The 19,288-nt window shown below is 38.3% G+C and overlaps 1 protein-coding gene across 1 annotated transcript in view; it reads left to right on the top strand.

Annotated features, from left to right (window-relative positions):
- Positions 1-19,288, top strand: part of SLC25A26 (solute carrier family 25 member 26) — a 131,002-nt gene that overhangs the window by 98,566 nt on the left and 13,148 nt on the right. The window contains exons 6-7 of the mRNA XM_063427542.1: positions 10,256-10,300; positions 19,056-19,125. Of these exons, the coding sequence (XP_063283612.1) occupies positions 10,256-10,300; positions 19,056-19,125 (115 nt within the window). The remainder of the gene's footprint in view (positions 1-10,255; positions 10,301-19,055; positions 19,126-19,288) is intronic.

The following is a 19,288-nucleotide window of genomic DNA, read 5'->3' as shown; positions in this document are numbered from 1 at the left end:
TCGGGAGCTTTGGACCCCATGGTGGAAGAACGAAGCTTCGAGGGCTGAGGCCTAATCGGGAGGGGAGCGAGGTGGACGGCCGCTGCCAGGCCTCCCTTCCCAACTGCCACACGCCGATTGCCAGAGCAGCTTGCCGGTCCCGTTTCCCCCCCCCTTTGGGCCGGGGGGGTCATCCCGGCCCCCTCTGAGAAGAGCTTGAGAAGTGGGGAGACTGGTGCACAAGACACGTCTGAGCCTTACCTTGCAAGATGGCGGCGGCTTCTGACTCTCCGCCATCTATCCCTACAACATGGAGTATCTCTAAGCTGCAACCAAGCCAATCACCTCGGCAGAGGTCCCCAAAGCCAGACACTCGAGGGCTACAGCGCTGGGAGAGAGGGAGACCATGCAAGTCACTGGAATCGCCGCCCGCAACAGACCCTCTCTGGGGGGGGGGGGCACAAACACACGTGGCGAGCAGCAGACCCATGCCGCAGTGTGTATCTACTAAACGGAGCTAAGCAGTCGACAAGGCCTAACAAAAGCAAATTTAAAACACACAATTCTCTCGTTATGTGCCGAGCAGCTGTGGTACCAGACCCGGCTCTGGGAAGACCGATCCTGGCCTGCAAGCACAGTGACACCCGCAGTTCCACAACACGTGGACTCTGTAAGAGACAGCAGCTACACGTAACCCGCTGGCAGCCCCAGACCTAAGATGCACAACGGAAAGATTCTCCCACCTGTCTTGCATCGAAGGTTGAACAGCTAGAAAGTATGCTGAAAATGCTCCAATATGACCTTAAAAAGGAAAGAGAGGACAAAGCCAGTCTCCAAGCAGAAATACGACTTTTGCGAGAAGACAACATGCGCCTGCAGGAGGAATCCCAGAATGCATCAGCCAAGCTAAAGAAATTAACCGAATGGGTTTTTAACACCATCGACATGAGCTAAGGGACATTCTGTAAGAGCAGAAGGAAAACCTGAAAACCGTATCTACAGTCAATACCGAACCATAGGAGCTTTAACTTCACCCAAGTAAAAATGTACAGACTCAATAGCCACCATAGCCACAATGTTTCTTAGCACCTACCAACCAGAATTTGTATGTAGTCGCATGGTTTAGTCACTGCCTCTTGCTGAAATGTGAATATTTCAGGCACAGGTTCTTATTAATGAAACAAGGCAAAAAAAAAACAAAAAACTATGCCTGTTTTGTGCAGAATGTGTGACTTAAATATGATCAAGCTATACTCGACTGAGCTAATGTCACTCCATATAGTATGTCATAACCAGGCTTACTGTTCTCTTGTTAAGTGACATAATATGCATTAACCAGTTTATCCTTTTTAAAAATGTGCAGTACATGCCACAGTCTCCTGCTTCTTGAAATGTCTGCATTCACTGTGGTGGCATGGCAAACCTGTCTTATCATACTGCCATACCTATAATGTGTTGCTCATGTGCATAGGGGGCGGTCTGGGGTGGTATACTCTTCTCGTATATTATACTGTATTCCTCATCAAAACATGTCTACAATTAGTACCTATCGTTTTTTTAGCAATCTACTCATCTAGCTTTCTTCATGTCAAGCGTAGTATATTACCATAGTTAAAAACAAACGTGATCCTGAACTACTGTTTTCAAACAATATAAAAAAAAATGTGCCTGTATATCTAATGCCATAACATATTATGCCAATGTTTACCTACTCTACCGGATGTCGCTGTTGTGGCACACGCCGGCTGTTTGTTCAATCAGTGCACAGTTCAATCAGCTGCCATCACAAACCTTGGCTAACCAATGCCCCTCAGGGTAATTTCATCAGAAGTCGACAAAACTGTATGGAGGACACTGACTATATAGAACAGGCACAATATTCTAAAAAGCAATTTACAGAGAAAGGTTACGAGGAAACAGAATTCGAGAGAGATTTAGAAGAAGTGAGTAAACAACCCCGAAAAAATCTTCTAAGATAAAAACAAAAGAAAGAATCCTCAAAAATAAGCGAAATACGCTTTATTTGTAATTACAACGGACGGACTAAGAAAATACAACAGGCAATTAGGAAACACTGGCACTTATTCATAGATGACCCAATTTTAAACAAAATTCTACCACCTATACCAACCATTACGTATAGGGGAGCAAAAAATGTTAAAAACATTTTAGTCAAGAGTTGTATAAGCCTCCCCCAAAAAACACATTTTTTACAAAACCTTACAGGCTTTAGATGTGGCACATGCTTACCATATAGGGAAACTAAGAATAAAAAAGTACCTGTATATTGCATAAATATACAGGCTCCTGTTCCATAACTAATCCATATTTCACGCTGAATAACCTTTGGACTGTAGTGTATCCTAAATAGAAAACTATATTATGATTGATTTTCTTTTTTATCCGAAATCTTTATATTAAAAGAAATCCAATTTATATCCCCCCCCCCCCAAAAAAAAATATATATTTTTCATATTTTTATTTATTATGAAAAAAATACTTCAATATACGGGTCCTACTCTGACCCTTACTGACGCCCTTCCCATGTGTTCCCTATGAAGGGTTAACAAGTATATAGGGGTGTATATAAAAAATACCCCTTTCTGCCTCATTAGAGATATTTTTGCTAGAAGCTCAAGGAAGCAAGGTAAAGGGCCAGAATAGGACCCATCAACGGGGGTATGCCTTGACGTTGGCAGGCGGGTATTCCCTCCAGTGGCCATTGGTGTAACTTAATGACCTCCATTTGTTTAAATATACATAAGATTAAGGAGAAAGCGCAGGTAACTTTTTTTCTTTGTTTTTTTACTATATGTATTAGCTGATTTGTACTGTAGTCGTTGCTGCTGCCTAGGAGTGATGGGAGTGAGCGCAGGACTTTTCTTTTTGTATTTGGCCACAATAAAAGGCCACTCTCAAATGTGCAATTTTATCACACAGCTCATGGAAAACGGGGGCAAAATCAAGTGTTGCGTTTACAATTTTGTTCAGTGTGAATTGAAATATACACGTGTGTGTGTGTGTGTGTATATATATATATATATATATATATATATATATATATATATATATATATATATATATATATATAATTTATTTTTACTGGTCAGACCATTGATTGACCCTGAGGATTCCAGACAACTTTGTTTTTCACAGTAAATGGAATTTCATCACAATCTCAAGAAGCAAATATTCTTCTTAAGTCTTCTTTAGAGCCTTTTGTTTGGTACCCTGAAATCTGCACTTGTTGGTGTGAGGAATGTATGTGAATAGTTGTGTTTCCTATTCATAATTTTTTTTTTTACAGAATTCTTTAGAATAGGGAGATGCTGTTTCATAATGGTATCTATATTTCTCTTTTCAAACACTTTTCCCAGACAAATTATATCCCGTGCTTTATGTGCCGTGCCGTTTTGACCTTTTTATGTGAACAAAGTTAGGAACTTCATGGAACTCCACAGAATGCATGTGCATGTCTGAAAAGCATTACCCACCAATAAATGTGAGATTAGCTGCGGCTTGTATATTTCCTGATCAGTGCACTTTTTTTCAGATGGCCCATTGTTATCCAGTTTCCTTTTAACGATGGGACAGTCTAATGAGTTTGCCATCTGACACACATCTGTTTCTCCTTAAACAATATCGTCATTCATGCAGAGCTGTGAAACTCATCTGTTATCATACAAGCTAGCTTTTTAATCTATGAAATATAAAGCATATACCCCAGGATGATAGTAGAGCAGTATGTTTTGTGTTAATTGTTCTGATTGTAATAAAAAAAAATGAAAATAAAAAATTACTCAGCGTATTTTGGTAAATTATTCTCTTTTGAAATATACTATTTCTAAATTTGAAATGGTTTTCTTTCTCTTCTGCTGATTCAGAAACTGAATTTATGCACTGAAAACTTTTAATTACTTTTGCACAGAATCTAAAATGTAATGCTATTTCCAGAATTTAAATGATATAAGCTTTTTAAAGTTTAGACTGTTATTCAAAGATTTATTTACCGCTTTGCCTAAGTTGCTTTTAAAGATATTTCCCTCTCATAGCATCACAAGTACAGAGCATCATTTATGCCAACTGGTATAGGGGTGGATATTTCTCCAGTATATGTAGATGTGAAAGTACCTATCTAATTTCACTTTGTGCAATGCTTGTTAAAGGACCACTATAAGCACCCAGACCACTTCAGCTCAATGAAGTGGTTTGGGTGCCAGGTCCCCCTAGTTTTAACCCTGCCGCTGAAAACATAGGAGAGAAACTCCCTGACAGCCGCTAGAGGCCGCTTCCGCGATTTACATGGAGTAAATCGCACTTATTTGACGCTGGACGTTCTCACGGAGTCCGGTGTCAAAAAAGATCCCCATGAGAAAGCACCGAGTAATACTTTCCTATGGGCGGGTTTGAATGCGCCCGCGCCTCTGGCCACGCATGCGCATTCGACTTCACTCTGAAGCTTACGTTGATGGAGGAGAGGTCACCAGTGCCGAGGGAGCCCGGCGCTTGATTAAGGTAAGCAAATAAGTTGTTAATTAACCATTTATTCACCGTGGATCAGGGCCCTAGTCACCGTTTAGGTGACTAGGGCTCTGAAACGTTAGGAATACATATTTGTATTCCTAACGCTATAGTGTTCCTTTAAGTCACCCTGAGATTTGAGAAAGGATTTTGCATACTCAGACCACCTCTGAGTTTTCTAGTAATTTGATTAACTCTGTGCTCTACTTGATTATGGGTTTTATATCGAGTAATTTTATATTTGGTTTAAATAAGCACATATGGATTGCACTGCACTGTGCAGTTAGTAAGTGCACATATTTGTGACATGTTAAGATTAACATGGAATAGTCTACGGGCAAGGGATAGTGTGTGGAATTTGTGTTTTCACCCAAACTCCAGAGAATCATACCCCGATGAGCTTTGCCTATCCCACTACACCATGCTGTTAGTGATCTTGTTTCTTTGCTCCTTTTATTTTTATTAATATTTATGAACTATTGGAGGCCATGAGGTTAGTTAAGTCCTATTATATGGTACCATATTGATTCCCTTACATTACCAATCATGTATAAAGTAAAAATAGATATTCCTTCTTGGGGGAACCAGTGCCTACATTTGGACTATCTATCTTATTTGAGTGTTGGTACATGGTATCATTGTAAGATATGTATATTTATAATGATATGACTGTGTAGGTGATGCACGTAAAAGTAAATGTTGTGTAATGTTTCTGGTCACGCTCAATTTGATGCATGTTGTCCTTAGTAACTTTAAATTTGGATGCACAATACAGTGTAGTATTTGTACATAGTGCTACTAATGGAAGTAATGTTGAAGTTTATCTGTACAATCATATGCTATTGAATGGTTACTGGTAAAATGAGGTGTTGATGTATGGTGTTACTGTAAGAATTGAGTGTTTAATTCATGGTGATACTGCTATAATTGAATGTTAATACATGGTGATATTGCTTCAATTAAATGTTGATGCTGTTATGACGATTCTGGTTGAATGTTGACTCACTCAAAGTGCTGTGCCTGATTGAGACATACTTAATGTTTTATTCCTTACAACATCAGAGCTATTCAGAGATGCACATGTTTTTTTTATTTCACATCTTACCTTCCATATAGAAAACACCAGGATAGCCTCATTGACATGGTCAAAGCACCACCGTATTTCTGTCTCAAGTCATCTCTGATGATTCTTCACAGATCCCATTCTTGTCCTTTCGAACATGCCACACCAAAGGTCTCTTCTCTAATCACTTGGAAAGTGCATAAATTCCGCGGGCTTTACTATCAAGATAAAGTTCCTCTGGAAGAAACAAAAATCCACTGAAGAGCTTGAAAAAACTCTTAATTGAATTGTGTTGCATTTCAGGAACTTGGGATGTTCTGAGGGCGGCTCACAGATATCACCTCATTAGGGACCACTACTTTTTATTTGATCTTCTGTGTCTCTAGACCCCAATTTTACTGCCCAGAGATAATACCTTTGCATGCTTACCTCCAAAATCATGTGAAGCTTGCCATATAAGATAGAGGCCCACAAGATTTTATAACTCCACATTGTCTGAAGTCCCTTGTGATTAAACACTCCAATACACATGTCCTCCTGTTCGTCTCCCTGTTCTATTGACCTAATTGGTTAAAGCTTATCATTCTATGACTGCTAGAAGATCAATCCCCCGTCTGCCTTTAATGGCTGAAGATGAGAAGTACCCCATTTACCCCAGTTACAGGCCCATTGTAGTTTTAATCATAGATTTGAAGCATTTGTAAAGGTTATAGCATCTTCAACCATAACTTTCTTAATTTATCCTCTCGTTAGTACAACCAGATCTGTGTTAATTCCCAGCAAAGAAGCCCAGGACATTATTCATGTACTCAGCACAGTGCACAGGTCAAACAAACCCCACTGCTGTTGAGTGGTGATGCATGTACTGCTGATACAGCTGTGTTTTGACTAACAGGGTTGTCCACTAAATTAAGTTTAGACTAATAAAAAAAAAAACGAGAAATTACAAATTTTAGGCCAAAGTTTCCAAATTGAAAAAAAAATGTCAAACTCTGTTTTTTTTTAGCGAATAAACCTCAAAGTTTGTATCATTTTAACAACTGAGATTTCATCATATATTTTGCATTTTATTTATTTTTTATTTTTATTTTTTTACTTTTATTGATTTTGCTTCTCACTTCAGAAAACAGTACAAATATACCGAGAAACGTGTGCTTTTTTTATTTAACCCTTTTCTGAAGATTACATTCTGCTTTTTACAAAACGCATACATATATTTTTTTTTCTCGGCTTTGGAACCCATGCCACAAAAATTAAAATCTGACATAATTTAATACCTCTGGTATTTCTTGTCGGTTACAGAAACCAGAGCTCTTCATTCAGAATTTATGGCTTTTCGGTGTAAGAAAGTTTGACCTCTGCTGCTGATTTGAGAGAAGCCTCATGAAGCATTCATCATTCCGCAAGATGACAAACTTCCTGTGAGATTTCGGTGTGTCAGCTCCTCACAGAGCAGTGACATTGATTTTCTCCTCACTGTCAGTTCCTGTCTGAACAGATAACATTTTTTTTTATGTGCTGGGGCATCAGTGGAGCTTAGTCTAACCAAAGAAGACTCATTTATTAATCATTACTTATGACACACTAAATTAGCAGATACCTTTCAGCTTTTCTGAACAAAAAAAAAAATGCTATTTAACCCTTAAATTGTCAGGGGGAAAAGTGAAGATAAAAAAAAAAAAGGCAAACCTGTTTCTAAAGCTGTTTAACAGTACAAGCCTACTGCCAACGTTAGACGGTGATTCATTGTATTTGTAATTGAGAAACAAAGACAGTGTTTGCTAACATTCCAACTTTGGTCACTAATTTTCCCATGGTGATCAGGCAAGCTTTTGGAAGACTACATTCATGATTAGCTAGCCTTCTATAGGGCTATCTTTACTATAAATCTCAGCTAGCATTTTGCCAGGTTGTTTCCCATCAGACTCAGTCAGCCAATACGTATGAGCCACTTAGTCCACCAAAGCTACAGTGCCAAAAGTTGGCCAACTTTGCTTGTCCTCAGTTGACCACAGAGTCACTCATTCTTCTTCTAATGTAAAAGTGCAAAAACAAAACTCATATTTATTTAACCGTTTTTATATAGCTGCCTTACCCAGTGAGCTTTACAAGATTTTTAACTATCGGTCATAGGTATTTTTAAAACCGGACCCAAGTTGTTTGCAAGACCTGCTTTTGAACTAAAAGATCGATAAGGAAAAAAAAAAAAAAAATCTAAAACAAAAATATGCAAAATGAGAGGCTTCAGAAAAAAAAGCTGTTTCAGATGTGGGTAATTGAAGAGCTGGTGAAATGCTTAGTTGATAAAATACAACTTAAAACAGATTAAGTAGTATGGGCTATAAATCGAAGTATGGTGTGTGGGTGGGTGAAAGCAGAGAGAGAATGGGAAAATGTATGTAGAATGTTGTTCTCTGTGGGGAAATAATCTGTGTTGTACCTGGGAGGACAGAGGGAATGCAGGTAGAAAAGCACTTCAAAAAATATGTGCTCTTTTTATGGTCAGTGACGGGGACCACGCACATGGGGGTGGCATGATGGTACAGCTATTTCAGTTACTTACAGAGTAAAACATTTACTTTTCAGCTATGTTATTAGTGAATTCATGAATCTTGGAAAATGTAACTTACAACAAAAAATAATAATAATTGAAAAATACAAAAGACAAGGATGTATTTTCATAGTTCTGGAATTGTAGATAATCAATACGTTTGAAAGTCTGTTTTAAACCGTAGAAACTCAGCCCTAGTACACGTTGGTCTTATGCAGAATGTCACTAGTTGTGGGGAAACTTTCTATGTTGCACCTTGGAAGATGTTAAAGGAACACTCCAAGCACCATAACCACTACAGCATGCTGTAGTGATTAAGGTGCCCTTGTGCTTCCACCCCCTTTGTAAATAGTCAAACTGTTTTAGAAAATTTTGACTTTATACTTGGTGTCTGACGGGCTCCGCTCCCTACTCCACTAACTTGAGAGCCTAAAGTGTGTGTGTTTGTTAGTGAGTGTCTGTGTCTCTGTAAGTGAGAGTGTGTGTCTCTGTAAGTGAGAGTGTGTGTCTCTGTAAGTGAGAGTGTGTGTCTCTGTAAGTGAGAGTGTGTGTCTCTGTAAGTGAGAGTGTGTGTCTCTATAAGTGAGAGTGTGTGTCTCTGTAAGTGAGAGTGTGTGTCTCTGTAAGTGAGTGTGTCTCTGTAAGTGAGTGTGTCTCTGTAAGTGAGTGTGTCTGTGTCTGTTGGTGAGTGTGTCTGTGTCTGTTGGTGAGTGTGTCTGTGTCTGTTGGTGAGTGTGTCTGTGTCTGTTGGTGAGTGTGTCTGTGTCTGTTGGTGAGTGTGTCTGTGTCTGTTGGTGAGTGTGTCTGTGTCTGTTGGTGAGTGTGTCTGTGTCTGTTGGTGAGTGTGTCTGTGTCTGTTGGTGAGTGTGTCTGTGTCTGTTGGTGAGTGTGTCTGTGTCTGTTGGTGAGTGTGTCTGTGTCTGTTGGTGAATGTGTCTGTGTCTGTTGGTGAGTGTGTCTGTGTCTGTTGGTGAGTGTGTCTGTGTCTGTTGGTGAGTGTGTCTGTATCTGTTAGTGAGAGTGTGTGTGAGTCTGTTAGTGAGTGTTAGTGTGTGTCTGATAGCGAGAGTGTGTGTGTCTGTTAGTGAGAGTGTGTCAGTTAGTGAGTGTGTGTGTTAGTGAGTGTGTTAGTGTGTGTGTCTTTCAAAGAGTGTGTGTCAGTGATAGTGTGTATGTCTGTTAGTGAGTGTGTTAGTGTGTGTTAGTGTGTGTCTGGTGAGGGTGTTAGTGAGTGTGTTAGTGTCTGTCTGTTAGTGAGAGTGTGTGTGTTAGTGAGTGTGTTAGTGTGTGTGTGTGTGTCTGTCAAAGAGTGTGTGTCAGTGATAGTGTGTATGTCTGTCAAAGAGTGTGTGTCAGTGAGAGTGTGTATGTCTTAGTGTGTGTGTATGCGTGTCTGTCACTGAGAGTGTGTATCTGTCAGTCAATGTGTATGTCTGTTAGTGAATGTATGTATCTGACACTGAGTGTATATGTGTCTGTCAGTGAGTGTTTATGTGTGTTTATCTGTGTGTGTGTGTGTCTGACACTGAGTGAGTGTACGTCTGTCAGTGAGTGTGCATGTGTATCTGTCAGTGAATGCGTGTGTCAGCTAGTGTGTCTGTCGCTGGATGTATATGAATGTGAGTGTGTGTGTCTGTCTGTCAGTTAGTGTGTATGTTTCAGTGAAAGTGTGTGTTGGTCAAACAGTGTGTGTGACAATGACTATGTATATGTCAGTGAGTGTATGTTAGTGTATGCATCAGTAAAGGCTTGATTGTTCTGCCATCTGTATAGCCTTGATTGTTCTGCTAAACTGTAGTGTGAATTTTCTATTCAATTCTATTTGTAGAATAAAATATCTCCATATAACCCATCCTCCTGATTGAAAATATATTTTTTTGTCTCAAAAGGTTTCGATACATGCCCAAATCGCTAATTACGTTATTACATAGTTACAAAATTTGTATAATCTGTTATTAAAATATCTAAAAACATGGCATGTAACACACACCTGTGTTTATATATTTTGTCTGTTGATTATTGTAACGTTTTCTTTGAAAGGTAGGACACACAAGTTTCAGTGGAAAAAAACTTAAACACATGAGTCTTTTTCAAATAATAAACTCATTTAAAAATAATCCGTTCATTTTCCTTTTTTTCAGATTCCATTTGCTTTTGTACAGTTTCCCCTATGGGAATTTTTAAAGGTAAGCTGTTTTAATTTTGTATTTTTATGTTTGTATTTTTGTAGGGAAAAGTGGTGGTGGTTGTTTTAGTGTGTGAGTTACACAAGTTTAAAATAATTGTACCAATTTTGCTGAAATACAAATTACTACTCCTTTTCTTATTCTAGAGTTATTCACTTAAATGAGAATTGTCAGGAATTCAATGTGAATTTCAAGTTTAAGGCCAACCTATCCAAACTGGCAAATTCTCCAAGTTAGCTATGTTTCCACTTTGGCTAATGTGGCCTTACATTCTAAATTCACTTTACAATCCTGACAATTCCCTTAAGTGAATAATTTTGAGTCAAGCAGATGGTTTCTTCCCGGCTCGACATGGCAGTTATTGGAATTATTTAGCTAAATGAATAAGCATAGCTTACATTATTATTATTATTTGTAAACCGCCAACAAGTTCCACAGCGCTGTGGACTAACAAACATGTAATTGTAATCAGACAAGTTGGACGCACAGGAATAGAGGGGTTGATGGCCCTGCTCAATGATCTTACATGCTAGAGGGAGTGGGCTAATGTGACACAAAAGGTAAGGGTAGGGTAGAAAAGTAGGCTGGTATAATTTGTCAAAAATGGACTGAATGTGCTTTTAAAAATACTTTTCTAAAACCCCATTTAAGTAGACTCTGCCACCTGTAGATTATTTCCTAGCCAGTTGTCATTACAGTAAATTATTCCGACTGTTGAATTATTGGTGGAAAAGGTGCTTGTGACTTGCCCCGGTATAATCTGTTGGTGACAATACACAAACAACGTAACTGGATGTGGTATCACTGTTTAGACCATTGTCAAGTGTTCTGTCTACTTAGAGACATGACATTGCACATAAATAACAAGAACACCATACGTTTGAATAGTCAAAGGATCCAGATCCTTTTCATTTACATTTTGGACATATTGTGTTTATTTTTTTTGACATCCTTTTCTTATGACATCACTTCTAGGAGTCTGGATAATATCTGCCCAAATCACTGACTATACAAGCCCAAAGCAAACATTTCTCTTGCTGGCTGACAACCCTCTGTTCAGGCTAGATCCTTAACACTACTTGTTCCTTGGGAGTGTGCATGTCCAATTTCTACACAACCCTCACAGTGAATCACACTTCCTTCCCCAGCCAGACCATAAGGGGTATGGGATGGCCAATGGCCAATTTCCAAGGACCTGTATACTTTATTTCATTTTGGGGTTTATTTTTTGTTTTTAATTCGAAACTGCATCTAATCAAGACTGACTTTAAATTTATTATAGCATTTTTAAAAATGTTTTTAATCAAGCACATGTGTAGGACATCCCCTTAAGGATGACTTCTGTACGGATTGCCTAGAAATATGTGACTAACTTCTGCTTAAGGTTAAAAAGAGAAAACATTGAGATGCTCTTTTAAACTTACTAATGTATAATCTGGCTTTATGGTTCTTCTTCTATGGGTTTTCTAGTTGAAATGTTAACTTCTCCAGCCACAGAGTTGTATTCCAATATTGTATTTTTTATATTTATGTGTTAGTATATAGCAGTTACAACAATCAGAGTTAAATGCACATTAAATAGCATTTGTCTGTTTAAGAAGAAAGAAAATAAATTTATTTAAAAATACATATTAAGTATTATAGATAAAGGAATACTCCAAACACCATTACAACTACAGAGTACTTTAGTGGCTATTGTGCTGGGAGAGGCCTGCCCGCACTTGCCTTCCTTTTAGAGAAGAGGTAGGGAGCAGCGCTTCACGGATCACAGGTTTGAAGTCAAACCATTAATAAAAGTTTTATTTTGACTTCTTACATTTGGGGGAGGTGTCTGGCATCATAACCACTGCATGGGGCTGTAGTGGTTGTGGTGCACGAAGTGTTCCTTTAATAAACCTGTTTGGTTTTTTTATGTATGAGAAATCCTTTTGATTAGGAGAGGAGATCAAAAAAATGTAAAGAATATTTAAAATTAAACTCCAGAGAATCCACTATTTGGTTGTCTTTCAGGTGCACATTAAATGTAATACATTATTCTGCTGTTGATGACATGAAATGAATCCATTGGTCATTTTTAACGAGAATTCCTCTATTGAAAAAAAAATGTTTAAGTAATTGTAGCCTTTTGGGAAAACCATTTCTGAAGCCAAAAACTTGTAGAAGGATTCATCTGGTCATTCCTCTAAATGTAAGCTAAGGACATGTCTCTTGCACATCCTGCAAATTATAAAAAGATTATACTCCGAGACCCATTGCATGCTCATCTACATTCAGGACATCTGGTTTTATGTTTGTTTAATAACAACTCATGTGTCAAGTGGATTCTTTAAATGTAATATCATTAGGTGTCCCCTGAAGATGATATTAAAAGTAACTTTAAAAAGTATTCTCACGTCTGAAGGGAATGTTGCATTATAAATACAAATAAAAATACAAATAAATGAATTCACAAGAGATCATATGGATAGATTTCTCGGACATCTTAGTGTGACACTGAGTTTGCAGGTTATTATTCCAATCACTCAGGGAATGGGTAGATTGTCATGGTACCACGGTACCTGGGTAAGAGTCAGGCCGGGTCAGTGATAATTGTTCGGTATTGAAAGAAAATTTGAAGCAAATTCAAAAATGTAAGGCCGTAATATTTTTTTTTAATCAAAAAAAGTGTTTTGTTTTTGTATACAAAGTGCATGAATGTGCAAAAAATAAATAAAAACTGTGCATATATATGCCAAAAAGTGCTGTTAACTAGACTGGAATTCCTCCAGATTCCATCAAAGTGCGAATACCAACAAAAAAAAATATCTCTGGCGCAATGTGTATTAAATAATTATCTGTTATCACTTCCAACTGTGAAAAAAAGAAGGTATATTTGCCTTACATGAACTGGTAGACAACCAGGGTTCTCATATATAGAGACAAGAAATAAAGAAATATATAGTGTAGTATTTGAATTTATACCAATTTAAAAAACATGAATATACACAGTTACATGTAAAAAGCACACTAAAATTGGTCAAAATATGCAGGTGCCGCAAGGACTACAATCCTACCGATATCTCCCCAAAGAAGCTCCACTCCTGGTGTATTTAATCCTTTGAAGCCAGTAAAAAATTATATTATGCGAGTTGTAGTAGTGATGAATACAATAAGGGAAGAAGCTGCACATTTCTTCTTTGTGACTTTTTTTCAAGAGCTGTAAACTGTTCTCCACTTAATTTCTAAGTAAAAGGTCCTCTGGTCTACACCGATCTCTCTCTACTGGCTCGGTGATGTCACTGGGCTCGGTGCCATACATACCCAGTTGCGGCGGGGGCACCATCTTTAAGATTGCCAGTTTTATGCCAACCACTGCTTGGATGTGATCAATGCTAAAACTGACCTTTTTAATAAGGTAACATGAAAGCAATCATTTTTACCCAAATCCACAATATATGAATGGCATCAATGAATGTTGGAGAGATTGAAAAGAACACTATAGTCATGGCACATTGAGATTGCCTTGAAGCTGGCACTGGAGTTTTAACTACCGCTGGAGCGTAAGGGTTAAATACACCAGGAGTGGAGCTTCCATGGGGAAATATCAGTAGGTTTGCAGCCTTTGGGACATCTGTGAGTTTTGGACACTTTTACTTTGTTTTTTACTTGTGAGTGTGTATATATTAAACTGGTATAAATTAAGATATTACACTATATATTTCTTTATTTCTTGTCTTTGTATATGAGAACCCCTGGTTACATACCAGTTCCAGTTAGCTGAACTGGGTGCGTAGGTAATTCGGAGAATTTTTTCAGTTTGGCTACTTTGATCATAAATTTGTAATTTACTTCAAATTCACTGTGATTTGCTGACAATTCTCACACAGAGAATAACATTGAGAAGGTAAGTGTCTATGTGAATGGGCAGGTTATCAGAGTCTCTAGACCTGTGGGCATAGGTTCAGAAGGAAACTGTAGGGTGGCAGCATCAGTGGGTGGAATGTCAGTCTCAAGGTTAAAGGTCAGAGGGTAGACTCTTTGAATAAGTGTGCAGATGTAAAGGTTAGGCTCTCATAGTGAATGGGTAGAAGGAAGATTGGGCAGATTATTAAGGTAACTAGTTGGGATTTCAGTGTGAATGGGTAAAAATTCTCAATATGAATGGACCTCTACCTAGGTTAAATGTGTGAATTCGTATAGGAACACAAAGCTATATTCCTAACACTACAGTAACTCTTTCGCCCTGCACTCACCCCCACCTGAAAAAAAAGGGTTAAATACCATTTAACCATTTACCTGTTTCCAGCACCGAGGTCCCTCGACACTAGCTCCATCTCCAACTCCTCCAACGTTAGTGCAAGGGGGAACCTACGGCGCATGCGTGGTGGGCGACAGACGCACATTAGGCCTTTCCCATCAGAAAGCATATAATAAATGCTTTCCTATGGAGTTTTGCAAGATGATAAATGTACTCATGCGCATCTGTCTCATAGACAGCCACTAGAGAGAGTCTGAACCCTGCAGTGAAAATGTTGCAGTTTCTCTAAAACTGCAATATGTTTTCACTTGCAGGGTTAAGGGGACTGGGATACTGCACCCAGACCACTTTACTGAGTTGAAGTGTTCTGGGTTCCTACAATGTGCCTATAGGGAGATTGGTGGGCTCAAAGACAGATTCACAAGGAAGATATGGTTATGAATGAATGGCGTATTGTTAGCATATATTTGCATACATTGATAAGATTCACTGGGTTTTTGTGTTGGGAATGGGTTATTTGGTTAACACTATATGGATCTAAGTCCTTCATTTGTTATATTAATTTGATATTGCTTAAACCTTCCTTTTAATGGTGAAATTGTTACTATGTATTGCTTTTTTTTTTAAAAATTCCTAGCAGGGTACTATATTGGCACTAATCAGTAATAAGGGACAGTTGTCACAGTTGTCATTAAATGGGAGCTGACACATTTTTCTGGAAATTACAATAACTAAATAAACCATTGCAAAGCAACTCTAACTTGTGTTAACCATTTTATTATGTGATGCTCTGTTTTCTTTTAAAGAAAATGAGTTGCCAATTGGTTCTCACAATTTATTTCAACATACCAGTGTTTAAAAAAACATAACCATGTATTATGCTATTAAGGCTTTAGTTTGGCATCTCAGTATCAGCTCAGTATATTTCACTATTTAGGGGATACATCCAGTTGGAGTTAATTTGTAAGGAAACCTCGAGATCACAAGTTCTTTGGAAATTTAATATAAAGTCTGCCGAGGGGAGTTCTGTAATAAAACATATACCCAGGGCATTTGCAGCTATATCAGAATAATCTCTTGGCTTTTTGCTCTCTGGGAGTTTAATGGTAAGAATGGGTACTGTAATTTTTAATTAAATTGAATTATTTACATGTTTTCACAGTACACAAGGCCTGAAGCCACTGTCCCAGACAGCAAAATATGGTTTAACAAATACCACGAAAGCAACATAAAAAAGTGTTTATATAGCAATATTGCCAAGCGTTCCAAAAGACTACAATGTTGTTAATGCCTCATTAATATTATGAAGGAATTCCAGAAATTGAAAATTTATGTGCAATGATGGACATTATGTTCTCCCAATTAAAATTTCTTTTTCTATGCCAAAACTATTTGGTTTCTTCAATTCTCTAGAACTTTAAAAATAAAAGTTCTGCACTGAACGCAATTTTTAGACACTTACAGTTCTTCAAAATTTGGCAACCCAGATAGGTAGAAACTGCATTTCTCATAACATGTTTATGCCGGGTATTATGGGAAATGAATTAACTAATAGCTGATAGGAATATCATTCACAATCTTATGTGGTTAACAAAATAGTTTTATTGTATCTTAAATTGTTATTGGGTAGTTTACATGACTTTTTAGCATTTTGAAAGCTGTGTATGTTGACCAGGGTTGCCACAGTTATTAGTGTGGGTGTCTCGACTTTGGGGCCATAGTTCTGAGAGTACATCAGGTTTTTTTTCTACTTTGGCCTAACTCTTTACAAAAATACACTTACATGTCATGTGCATCACAGCTTCACTCTCCATGTACAGTCACATTAGCCGGACAAAGGTGGACATTACTCCTGACATTCAGGAATGGGGTTTCCTCCTGAAGTAGATGTGGAGAAATAAGAATGACCAGAATTGGGAAGAAGCACATGAACAAGGGAGTTGGGTAAGGGTTATGTAAGTGAGAAGTGAAGATAATGGGTAGCATAATGATACGAGGTAGTAAAGAGCATATTGTAAAGTGACTTGTATGTGAGACCTTGAACTATGAGAACAGATTGCTGGCAGGTGATCAGTAAAGAGAGAAAGGCATGATCAGACAGGGGTATGTTGAAGAGCTTAGGGGCAACAGCATATTTTGAATTTGGTTAAACAATATAGAAAGGTGAAGTAATCAAGTCTGATAAAGATAAGGGAGATAACATTTCACCTTACCTTTAGGCTTTACTAAGTGCATCAACAACCATCACAGGTGACTAGTCAGTCCCTTTTATTCTCTCCATTATCAATGTAATTTAAGTGATCACTTTAAGTACAATAACCACAACAGCCTGCTGTAGTCTTATTTTTAGTTCCAGCACTGCCCTTCCTGCCTGCCAAAGTAAGTAGTCAAATTGCACCGCGCCTGATGCTGTCAACCAATTAACTTGCCCCCGCAAGGAGCTTCTGGCTCCATCGGAGATGAAGAATTTGATGTTAAATGGTGCAGTGGATATGATATGTACACAGTAGTTCTCTCTCTATCCTTGTATTTGCTGTGCACACTGACTGACCTACATTTTGTAGATTTAAAGGGAAACCGTCATACCTTACTTAGCCCTCTGCTCCCTTGCCGCAACCTCATGAAAGAGGTGGATGTTACATTCCTGTAAACCCACTACCAGTCATGTGCTGCTCCTCTGATCTGTATTGATTTGCCCTGCTTGGAGACACTCCTACCAAATCCCAACATGCTGGCTTCATTGCCAGAGTCCGAACAAAGCGATATCATGTCACTCTGTTCCTATACTCCCTAGCCAGCATTATCAGCACCAGATACTAAGTTACCATAGCAACCACTATGCATGATCTGTGGTGGCTATGGGTGGAGAACAGAGGGACGTCTGGTGGGAGGTCTCTTCTGCTCTCCCTGGCCCTCAATTCCTCAGCATTGAGTGTCTGCCGAGGAATTGAGTCAGGAGAAAAACCTATTTTTAAATAGGTTTTTCTTCATATGTATACATTTGTTGGCAAAACTTTTGTTAAAAAAACTTTTCACATGCACCAAGCTTTTCAGTTACACTGATCTTCACAAACTCTAATCATTACATATCTTGCTCGTACTAAAGGTTGGTTGACTTGTAAGCTGATGAAAGGGTAAAGCTCAACAATTCTGTTCAGGAAGGTAATACTTTGCTTTATATGTCATACCTTGGGATGCAGTGGCAGAAATATACCGATTCCTTTCATTGACAAAGATATACATATGCTTGATCTCTTCCCAAGTCTCATCTTCCTCTCAACACCGTTACCAGCTTATTCTTTCCTCCCACTTTCATTTGTCCCACAAAAACTATGCATTTACTTTTCTCCTTCTACTCATCTTTTTTTCCTGCAGCATCATACCACCTCTTCTCTTTCAGAACCTCTTGTCTCTTCTCATACCTTCCAACAATATTGCATCCCTTTCTCGACAACATGTCTAACTTCCCTCATCTCACCTGCTCTCTATCATTTGGTATCCCACCTCCCCTTCTCATTTTATTGTGCCACTTTCTTCTGCATTTTCCCCACCTCATTCCACCACCTCTTTCCTTCTACAATATATCTAATTCAGCACTAAATTCAACACTAAAGGGAAAGGTTTGAAGAGAACGTAGTTGGAGAGGACGATGAAATAAGAACAATACTGTTGTGCGTGATAAGGAATCAGTGTGAGCAATCATGTCAAACATCTATAAAACCTTATATGAACATATTTACTTTCAAGTGTTTTGGTGGGGCTAGGTTTGGCTGCTTCTTGTCTTATTAAATCCATGTGCTCCTGGCTGCTCTGAAAGGACTAGCTGACAGTTGGTAGGACTGATGTGCGATCTGATTAATGTGTATTAAAAAATCTTCGCTGTTACTGATTGAACCCTATCAATGATAAATAATTGATTAACTTACGTGGTCGGTCCCCAAACATACCTGGAAAAACAGAGTTTTGTTTTTTGGAGGATAATTGTATGTGTTTGACATGTATTACAATTTTTTGTTTTTGACATGGCAAGGCTTCAGTAGATAGCTGCTGCTTCATATTGTCCTCTACCAAGCTGTGATAGCTATAATACACTTGGGGTTCTCCTGTTCTCCTGTTTGGAAAGGGCCTCATATCCATACCTTAGTCTTATTTGCCATTCTAAACATTTATTGTCTGCATTCCACAAGGACATGCTGCACAAATATTTATACCTTTATGAAAGAAAGATAAAAGAAAAAGTCCTAAAGTGTCTAAATATGTATATTCTAAAAACATGGCATTTTGCCTGCATTTTTTTTTTTTTTACTTCAGAATTCTCCCAACACCAAATAAATCTGGAAAAATTATGTTTCCTGGGTCCCTTGCTAAGGCAATATAAAATAATCCATAAGACTAATTGTCTGTCTTGCAATTAACAGGCCAAGTATGTGTTTTTTGTTGTTTTTTTTTTTCCCTTTGTTTTTTTGGACAAACCTAAAATATTGAATAACATTTATTTCCCTTTGTGTTTAACTACAGGATCTCTGGTCATGGAAGCAGGGCCAAGCGGTTGAATCTTGGCAGTCAGCAGTCTGTGGAGCTTTTGCAGGTGCAAAGGATTATTTGTTGAACGGACAAAGCCCAAAAAAGGGAGGGAAATTGTGGAAATGTATTAAGCTCAGCAGCGTAGCATTCCTTTGCAAAGCCAGTTTGTTTAGAACGTAATCACTCCAGTTGTTGTTTTGCGTTACAGAGGTCACTAAAAGGGAAAA

This window comes from Pelobates fuscus, chromosome 7 (assembly GCF_036172605.1).
Source record: "Pelobates fuscus isolate aPelFus1 chromosome 7, aPelFus1.pri, whole genome shotgun sequence".
Classification (NCBI taxonomy): Eukaryota; Metazoa; Chordata; class Amphibia; order Anura; family Pelobatidae; genus Pelobates; species Pelobates fuscus.
Note: the sequence above shows the minus strand (reverse complement) of the source record. Positions and strands in the feature narration are given on the sequence as shown.